Raw genomic sequence first — 10,235 nt, 5'->3', positions numbered from 1 at the left:
ATGGGAAATGTAGAAAAGTATAAAGAAGAAACTAACAATTGTGACAGTTAACATTTTAGCACATTTCCTTCCAGGCTTCCTCATATACATTTTTTATTTCACACTGCATATAGTTTTAATATTAAAACATAATCATTTTCCCATGTCATGATTTCTGGAGGGCCAGAGTATGGTTTTATCACAATTCAAGTGGATGAATTAGTTATTATATTATACTTTATTTAGTTATTTATTTTTGTGGCCCCAAGAATTGAACCCAGGAACATTCCACCTCTAAGCTACACCCCCAGCCCCCTTTTATTTTTGGAAACAGGGTCTCTCTATGTGGCTGAGAGTCTTAATAAGTTGCTAAGGCTGTTCTTGAACCTACAATCCTTCTGTCTCAGCCTCCCAAGTACTTTGCTTACAGATGTGTGCCACCTTGCCATCATGTTTTTTTATTACCAGCTAAACTGAGGCTTAGTATCCCCTCTTGGTATCCCCTCTTGTGAACTATCTCTTTTTTGTGCATTTGGACTAGAATCCTAAGGATTTTTTCTTATCAATTAAAATGATATTTAAAGGATATTAATATTTTGTCAAACTTGATGCAAATGAAAATATTTTCACAAGTTTGTTGGTCTTTTAAAATATCTTGGCTGCACACGATCTTTTGAAGGGATAATTAGATTCTAACTACAGCTTCTAACTACTGCTCTCAGTTTGAACCTGTTTCCCCAGGACTAGGTTGAAGAGGTTTGACAAAAGATCTAGAGGGGCCTTTTCAGCAAATCCTAAATTTAGCTCTGAAAAAAAAGCGTGGGCCTGATATAAAGGTTGTTTGGCTCATCACAGTTTAAAACGATTTAAGCAGATGGGGGAGGAGCAGGGATGGAAGCAGTTTTTGCCAGAAATATTGAGAATTCTGAGTTAAGAAGCCAGTTCTCTCCTCAAGTCACTCATGTGTTGGGAAGGGGAGTAAATTATGTTTAAGTGAACAGAGCCTTGGATGGAAAAGTACTGATCTGGGCTACAGATGTGTGCGAGGCTTGGTTTTAATTATTTTTCCCTCTCTTTCTATCCTTTCTTCCGCTCCCCTCCCCCTGCCACAATAAAAAGACAGGCCAGATTAGGCTTCTGAGGGTAGAAGCAGCCATTCCTTAATAGAGGCCTGCTCCTGAGCTGCCTGTTCACAAATCAAAGGCCAGAGAAATACCTAGGAAAGGAAAGGACCAAATCTAGGATCCTTCCAAACTCCCTCCTTTGTCTGGGCTCTAGCTCAGGGTTATTGAGACTGCCAAGAGTTGTTCGAAAGACTTCAAATGGAATGCTACTGCCAGACAAAGAAACACTGGACATTATTCTGAGGGGGGGGGGAGCTCAACACAAGAACGTTACTTGATGATGCCCTGTGAGTAAGCAAATCGGTGATTGCAAAAGGGTTTGTTTTTTTAAGAACAAACCCAAAAGTAAACTGGGCGATCTGATCTCCAGATACTGAGAGCCACCAACAGGCCTGTGCAGACTGTAGCAATCCCGTGGGTGTCTGCCCTTTGGCATCTGGGGTTGAATTTGAGGAAGGGCTGTCAAACAGAGCAAGCACGGGTTCCCAAGGTGAAAATGTGTAGTATGGATCTCTACAGAAGAAAGGAGAGTTGGAGGAATGAGATTCCTAAGGCAACTTCGTGGCCCTGGGGGATGGTCGGGAATGGGAAATGAAGGGCTTGAGAATGAGGGGTTTCTCTTCCACCCGAGAGAAGCAAGAAAAATAGAATCAGCTCTTTGGAGCGCATCAGGTGGTGGAGAGGGCTTCGGACAGAGGCTGCCAAAGCCAAGGCTCTCGGGGCTGATCGGTTGGGTGAAGCAACTAGCGTGCCCAGTAGGGCTGCACGCGGTATCTCTGCTAGGGGGTGATGCGTGGGTGGCGTGGCCTAAGGCTGGTGCAGGATCTCCGTAGGTAGAACAGAGGGGTGGGTTGGGCTCTGAGTAAGAGGTCTGCTGAGGAATCCAGGCCGCCCTCCAGAGGCTACGTGGGGGGGCCCCGGGCCCAGTGTACCAAGCAGGGCCGGGCGCTTAGGTGGCCGCGGGGAAGGCGGGACTTGGAGTCTCCGCCCTTTTGGTCCCGCCTCCTCCCTTGACTAGTCTGAGTCCGCGGCCAAGCCCCGCTCGCCACTCGCTCGGAGGGAGGGAAGGGAAAAGATCTCAGCTTAAGCCCAGCCCAACCTTTGCTCCAAGATCATGGCTGCCGAAGATGTGGTGGCGACCGGCGCCGACCCGAGCGAGCTGGAGGGCGGCGGGCTGCTGCATGAGATTTTCACGTCGCCCCTCAACCTGCTGCTGCTCGGTCTCTGCATCTTCCTGCTCTACAAGATCGTGCGCGGCGACCAGCCTGGGGGCAGTGGCGACAACGACGATGACGAGCCGCCCCCCCTGCCCCGCCTCAAGCGGCGCGACTTCACCCCTGCTGAGCTGCGGCGTTTCGATGGCGTCCAGGACCCGCGTATACTCATGGCCATCAACGGCAAGGTGTTCGACGTGACCAAAGGCCGCAAGTTCTACGGACCTGGTATGGTGGCTAGCGAAGGGGGTCTCGTAGACAAAAGAAGGGGGGCCCGGCACGGGGTAGGCCCAAGAGGGGTTGAGGAGGAGCGGGGCGCCACAGAGGGGAAGAGGAATGGCGGCCCGCCAGGGAGGGAGGGCGGGCGGGCGGAGAGTCGGGCGGTCGTGGCAGGCAGGGCGGCTCCCGGGGCAGGCAGGGGACCCGAGACACTCTAGTGGGGCTACAGTTCCGTGGGGGACGCACATTCCCCTGCCAGCATTGGGATATGGAGGCGGCGGGAGGCGGCTCTCTAAAGAGTGGGACTGCAAGGCTCGAAAGAGGGACAATCTGAGCCCGGGGCAGTGGGAGAGTTTTCAAAGGTAGCGTATTTGGGAGTTCCTGGGAGGGGGGTGGTTCTAGAAAGGAAATGAGAGTGTCTCGAGGGGGATGCATGGGAGGAGGAAGGTCCAGATTTAGAGAAGACTGGAAGGCCGATGACGCCGGGAGTAGTAGCCATGGTGGAATGTGAGGGTGTGAAGAAAGAAAGCTGAGATGGGGATTAGCAGCAGGTAAATTCATCCTGCATGGTGGAGTGGGGTGTGTGTGTGTGTGTGTGTGTGTGTGTGTGTGTGTGTGTGTGTGCGCGCGCGCGTGTGTGCGCGCGCGCGCGTGCGTGTGTGTACGTGTGCGTGCGCGCACGTATGTGGTATTTCTGGTGTGCATGTGCACGCGCATGCTTGGAATGTGGTTTGTGTCAGGTGTGTGTGTGTGTGTGTGTGTGTGTGTGTGTGTGTGTGTGATCAGCTGGAAGGTGAAGCAGCAAGGCCCGGAAGGGGAAAGGAGCTGGTGGAGGAAGGAAAAAGCTGAAGGTGGTAGACAGTGGTAATGTAGCCAGCTGATGGGTGGCCCTATTCAGTCTGTAGCAGGAGGAAAAAGAACTACAAGCCCCCACACCCCAGGGGAAAAAAAGATTAAAAATGGAGGGAGGGAGACGTGGTAGAGTCCTTAGAAACAAAAGGGGTAGAACTATGAAAGATTCTGGAGGAGATTTTAGGAAAACCCACCAAAGGGAAATGGGACGTGGATGGACAAACCGCTTTTGGAGGGGACTGACTTGCAGAGATGATCTTTGAGATGGGGCTTTTCCAACTGTAGTTCCCTGTCAGAGTCACCTGATGCACTTGAGGAAGAATACAGATTTCTGGGCTAACTGGCCATAACCAGTAATATAAATGAATCGCTAGGTAGAGGGAGGTCCTAGGAATCTGCATTTTTAACCATCTCCCATAGATGAATTTGAGAAGCAGCCAGATTCAGAAAGTCATTCTATATTGAATACTTGGAAAGAAGAGATTTTATTTTAGCTCCTCCAAGATGGACTTTTCTATCCATCCTGAAAGCTGGAAGAGGGGTGGATGTCCACATCCTCACTGGGAAGAGTATTCTGCACTAAAACATTCATACTTCCTCTGACATTTCATTCTCCTAAAACAAAGTCAAACTCAGATATGTAAAGGTTCTTAAGGTACTCTCCCACTTAGATTTCCCGTGTTGACATTTTAGAATCCCTATTTTCTATAAGAATGAAACTGCAAAAAAATTTGAAAACCACACTTACATGATTTGTCACTCTAGACTTGCATTATCAACAGTAATCACATAAATACCTGGTACTACTGAGCTAAACCATGAAGTAGAGTCAAAACATGTATGTGGGCATCATCATATGGTTGTTTGCAAAGTCACTGGGAGGAACATTGGTGTCTGCACAGACACAAAACTGGAAGTCCAGCAACCTGCATGCTAGTCCTGGTTGGGTCACTGACCAGCCATGTAACCCGGTGCAAAGCTTTGTTCTCTCTAGGCCTTAGTTTTCCTTTTGAAAAATCACCAGGATGGCTCACTATGAGATCTAAGTCTCTACCATCCACTAACATGGAGGAGGCTCCTGAATACGTAACAACATCATGGTGGAAATGGTATTTCATGTTACAAAGGAATCCTAAACATTTTTCATATGTGCCTATGCACGACACTGTTGGAGGAGCTGGGAATGTAGCAGTGAGCAAAACAGATATAATCTGTGCTCATGGAACTTCTAGTGAATATACATTGTTGTGAATACATATATTCTCCAAGACTATTGATGCTCCCCCTAGACCTTGTTTATTCTGTAAGGTTTGCTAGGTAAAGACCCATCCCCCAATCCAAGGACCATAAATTCTGAAATGGTGAGATCAAAGCTAGTACAATTTGCCTATTTTCAAGCACTAAGTACCACCATGTCCACTTAAAGTATGCATTTGTTCTCAATGCATGGCTTCTTTTTTACCCTCTGTAGTTTAAATGACAGCATGTGAAGATGATTAAAAACAGCTATATTGGGGGGATCTTAACTACATTTAGAAATTGATCATACAGTTCATCTCATTTGTAAAATATTCCTTCATGGGTCGAGGTTACAGGTGACCAGACCATATTGAAACTTTTTATTCTCATAATTGGCATAGTGGTTACCTACAAAATATGGTCATTTTAGCCTGCTTTTAGGAAAACAGGACTTTGTTTAAAGTACACTGGATTATTTTCCTTTACTTGTGCAATATTTAAATAAGTTTAAAGATCCACTTCAAATGCCCATAGAATGATCTGCTGCTCTTTTGGACAAAAGTTCACAATAGTATCACCTATCATGGCATTCTAAGTTTTCTAGAATTAATTTGGTGGTATTGGTTACCTTTTTGTCTATGAAATTTTTATTATTTTCACAGTCTTCAAGCCCACCAAAGACAGAATGACAAAGCCAATTTCTTTGCTATTTATTTATTGACAATGAAGCTTATGTAATATGCTGATAGATGTTTGAACCACTGATACTCATAAAATGATTTCTCTTGCAGATGTCACAAGTTAATGTTTAATTGAAGCTCACAGCCAAAGAGCTCTATAACTTTGACCCACTAAAATATTAGAATAAAACAATATTTTTATGTACACACTAGTGTTTTGTTTTGTTTTAGTGGTACTGAGGATGGAACCCTTCTACCTCCAGGCCACATTCCCAGACCTATTTTATATTTTTATTTGGAAACAGGGTCTCTTAAGCCAGCAAGGCTGGCTTTGAACCTGCACGATCCTCCTGTCTCTGCCTCCCAAGCACGGGGATTACAAGCGTGCGCCACCACACCCGGCTACACACTAGTGTTTTTTATCTTAAGAAACCACAACTCTCACTGAATTACTCCAAGAGCCAAGCTCTGAATTCAAAGTCCACACATTGAATTCTTTACATTTTATTTTTTATTGGTGCATTTTAGTCATAACCTTAATGGGATACAAGATGGTGAAGGTATATATGCATATTGAATTCAAATCTGCGGACTGTATTGTCTTGGATCATGCCCTACTACCACCATCCCATGAATGAACCATGTATGACTTTTGTATTAGCTATTTGCAATTTACAGGAGATTGAAAATGTATAGCATTTTTATTTAGTTTCAGTTATCTAATAGACAGTAGGTCTCAGTGTCCCCTACATCACTTTTTGGTTTCAGAGTGGAATTTGATATTCAAAACCACTGACTTTCTGTGTTGATGGATAAGGAAGCCATTTTCTGTGTGTTAAAAATTTACTAACTAGCCAGACATGGTGGCCCACGCTTGTAATCCCTGCACTTGGAAGGCGGAGACAGGAGGATCGCGTTGGTTCGTAGCCAGTCTCGCTGGCTTAAGAGACCCTGTTTCCAAATAAAAATATAAAAATAGGTCTGGGAGTGTAGCCCGAAGGTAGAAGGACTTCCAGGAACCCCAGTATCACCAAAAACAAAAATTTACTAACTAATAAAGAATCGGTGTTTGGTTTCATTTTGTTTTTAAAGAGGGACCATATGGAGTCTTTGCTGGAAGAGATGCATCCCGAGGCCTTGCCACATTCTGCCTGGATAAGGAAGCGCTGAAGGATGAGTATGATGACCTTTCTGACCTCAATCCTGCTCAGCAGGAGACCCTGAGTGACTGGGAATCTCAGTTCACTTGTAAGCATTTTTTATAATTGTGCCTGGATCAAATTTCTACCAGTAATGGGAATTCATGGCAGAACAATAGTTATTGCTAAGCAGCTTGAAACTTAGGTGCATTTTGATAGGCTCCTGAACCATGGACAGATCAAATTCATACCTTGAAGTAATTGTAGCAGTGCTGAGTCACTTGCTATGATTACCTACCATTTTTTAGCTTGTTCTCTATAGAAACGGGTTTCTGCTTTTGATTTTTGCATAGAAGATTGTATAGAATCTACATTAGGACTTGGGTGCAGTGGGGAAAGGACAGTGGGCCTCTTGGCTATAGAAAGGGGGATTTTCATAAGCCTTCTCATGTAGTTAGTGCTTGCTGCTCAAAAGCAGCCCACATCTCTGTTGAAGAATGGGAGACTTGTATTCTGCAAAACAGCTTCTCTTTGAATCTAATTGAGCCCAACTGTAAAGCCTCAAATGATGCTTATAATCAGACCAGTAACAATGGTGTCTGCATTTTTAAAAAAGAAAAAAAAGGAGACACTTGTTTCTGACTTGAGCTATGGGCTGAAGTCTTTGGTGGAAGGGAGGGAGGGAGGGAGTAGGAAGGAGGGTTAAATTCAGACCTTGAGAAATTGGGGATTTGTTTCTGCCAAACCTACATCCTAAGGGATTATCACTGTAGCAATATTTTACTTCTACAAGTTGAATAATAACCTTTCCTACATTTTATGAAATATCAAGACAATGACCATTTCTTTGAGGAAGTTTTTTTTTTTAATTTGTAGCTTTCTATTTGCTTTTTTCTATAATCAGTTACCCTTTTGGCTACATCCAACCATTTTCTTTGAAAATAATGCTGACCTCTAATAGAGTTCTGAGCTAATAATTAGCCAGATGCAGCTTTGAGTTTGGATCTCAATAAGACCAAGCATAGTTTTCACTTCCGGAGACAAATATTTTTACTTAGAAACCATAATTCGCTTATCTAACATAGTCACTGATATTTGCACCTCTGGGATGCCTTTGTAATAATAGAATCTTCTATAGGATGTTAATGCATTAGTTACAATTTATAACTTACAAAGCTCCATTTTCTGAGGCTACATAGATGGGGAGTGTGCTTTCTTTCCCTTTAAGACTAGCTCTAAATACTATTGTGACACCTCCACCACACTCAAAACTGGTATTGATTCCCCCTGAAAGTGAGTTTCCCAGGTGCCACCAGCTTTTATTTGTCTTACAGTCCTGAACACTCTGGGGAACTTTATGCTATGTTCAAATAGGGAAGTTCCAATTGTTTCTAATGTTCATGACACACAAAAGCAGTTCTTACCTGGTTAGACAGGTTGGTTACTCTTATTACTACCCAGATTCAGAAAGAGATTTGGTTCTGTTGACTTCTAACATTGAGGCAATTAACCCCGAATTAACAAACTAATTGCTGCAATAATGTAATGTGATGGTTTGCTGCCTCTGATTTGCACTTTTAAGTCTGTTGTCCCCATCATCTCTAGTCCTCTCCTGGCTCCTTTACCTTCTTTTAACTATCCACAAGTCTTTTCTCAGTCATGCTGGGGAAAAACATTCTATCATCTGCTCTCTTCTCCATCCACTAAGCCATTATTCTTTCCTTTCCCTGGCCTATGAACAGCTAATAAGTTGCTATCCTTAATCCCTGCTTCATTTCTTCTCTAGACCTCCTTCCTCACTTCCTACAATATGGTTTCCATACCCACAATTGGATTGAACTCTGTCTCTCGAAGATTTCTAGGGACCCACTTCTTTTTTGGTGGTGTTGAGGATTGAACCCAAGGGCATTCTACCTCCGAGTTATCCCCCCCCCCAGCCTTTTAAAAAAATTGTTTTGAAATTGGGTCTTAATAGGTTGCTGAGAGTCTTGCTATATTGAAGAGGCTGTGAACCTGAGACCCTCCTGTCTCAGCCTTCCAAGTACTGGGATTACACACATGAGCCACCATGCCCAGCTGGGATCTGCTTCTTGCCATTACTAATTTTACTTCTCCAGTCTATGTTGTGGATCTCCTGCCTAGTTTTTACTTCATTAACTCGTGTTTCATTAACTCTTGTTTCCAGTTTTCTTTCACAGTACCTCATGCCCTTTCCTTTCCAGTCTCATGGATGCCACACTCCTCCTGGCTCTTTTCCTCCACATCCTGGTCGCTCTGCTCCTAGAGTGTCCTAGATATCACAGTGATATCATTGCCGAAACACTGTTTTGCTGTGTCATTCCTCTTCTCATAAAACTCCAATGCCCTTTGCCACCTATAGCTTAAGTTCAGATATCTCAAGCTGGCTTTTCAGGTCTTTCATAATATTTCCCCACACCATTTAGCCAGCCTTATCTCCCACTGATTCCAAAAGCCATTTTTTTTTTGCGGGTCTGGGGATGGAAACCAGGGGCATTCAACCTCTGACCCACACCTCCTGCCCTATTTTTTATTCTTTATTTTGAGACAGGGTCTCACTGAGTTTCAGAGGGCCTCACTAAGTAGCTGAAGCTGTCCATGAACGGCGATCCTCCAGTCTCAGCCTCCCGAATGCTGGGATTACAAGCATGGACCACCACACCCGGCTTCCAAAAGGCAATTCTACTGACAACTTGGTCTCTTTATTGCTTCCTAGATATGTTCACTCTTGCTTGTATTCCTTTAAACATGATGTTTTCATTTCTGGAAATCTTTCTTTCACCAAATCCTTCTACATGTTTCTTAAAGCATGCAACATTTCTGGATAATTCATAATTCACTCATGCTCTTTGGAACACTCACTACAACCAGAGATACAATTCAGGTTAATGTTACCTACTAACATAAACTATCAGCAGAAATTGCTACCAATTTATATTTCTTCTTTTTTGTAGAAATGGCAATTGAACCCTGTGGCATTTTATCTCCAACTATACTCACCCCTTTTTAATTTTCTTTAGACAGTCTCCACCAGGTTGCTGAGAGTCTCACTATGTTGCTAAGTTTAGCCTCAAACTTTCGATTCTTCTGTCTCAAGCCTCCCAAGTACTGGGATTATAGGAGTATGCCACCACTCCCAGCTCCTATATTTCTATCTTCTGAACAAAACAAATTCCCTGTTGGCAAGAACTATGGTATACACCACCTTTTTATCCTTCATGAAACTCAAAATATTGTCGAGTACATCGTGGATCCCTAATAAAAGTGTTTAGATGCAATGAAGTAGTGATTTTTTAATTAAGTATGAAAATGACCATTTGTATTTTCTTCTCTCCCTCCAGTCAAGTATCATCACGTGGGCAAACTGCTGAAGGAGGGGGAGGAACCCACTGTGTACTCGGATGAGGACGAACCAAAAGATGAGAATGCTCGGAAAAATGATTAACTCATCGGTGGAGGCATATCTATTTTTGTATTTTGCAGAATCATTTGTAACATTCCAGTCTGTCTTTAAAACATGGTGATTTCAATATTTAGAAGCGTTTTGAACTTGCTGTAAACTTTTTAATTAACATCTCTAGTGACACTGATAAAATTGACTTCTTAGAATGCATGCTATGTCTATCTGTCACAAATCCAGAAAGTGTGAACCACAGTGCTGTAATGCAACGTTAATACTGTTTCTCTCCTATCTGTAGTGAGTACAAGATGAATTTAGATTTGTTTTTCCTGAGAGTTAAGAGTTGGGTATTTTCCCCAAACAGGTAAAAA

General features: G+C 43.5%; 1 protein-coding gene across 2 annotated transcripts; it reads left to right on the top strand.

Annotated features, from left to right (window-relative positions):
• Positions 1-2,183: 2,183 nt before the first annotated feature.
• PGRMC1 (progesterone receptor membrane component 1) lies at positions 2,184-9,909 on the top strand (the record flags this gene model as incomplete). Of its 2 annotated transcripts, XM_080719503.1 has the most annotated exons (3): positions 2,184-2,545; positions 6,400-6,555; positions 9,806-9,909. In XM_080719503.1, exons 1-3 carry the CDS (start codon positions 2,218-2,220, stop codon positions 9,907-9,909), a joined length of 588 nt encoding a protein of 195 aa, XP_080575629.1. In that variant the 5' UTR covers positions 2,184-2,217. The 2 variants fall into 2 exon arrangements, with proteins under 2 accessions (XP_080575629.1, XP_080575630.1); XM_080719504.1 differs by lacking the exon at positions 6,400-6,555.
• Positions 9,910-10,235: the final 326 nt, after the last annotated feature.

This window comes from Muscardinus avellanarius (assembly GCF_963383645.1).
Source record: "Muscardinus avellanarius genome assembly, chromosome: X".
NCBI lineage: Eukaryota > Metazoa > Chordata > Mammalia > Rodentia > Gliridae > Muscardinus > Muscardinus avellanarius.
The sequence above is the reverse complement of the archived record's forward strand: the minus strand, read 5'-3'. Positions and strand labels throughout refer to the sequence as shown.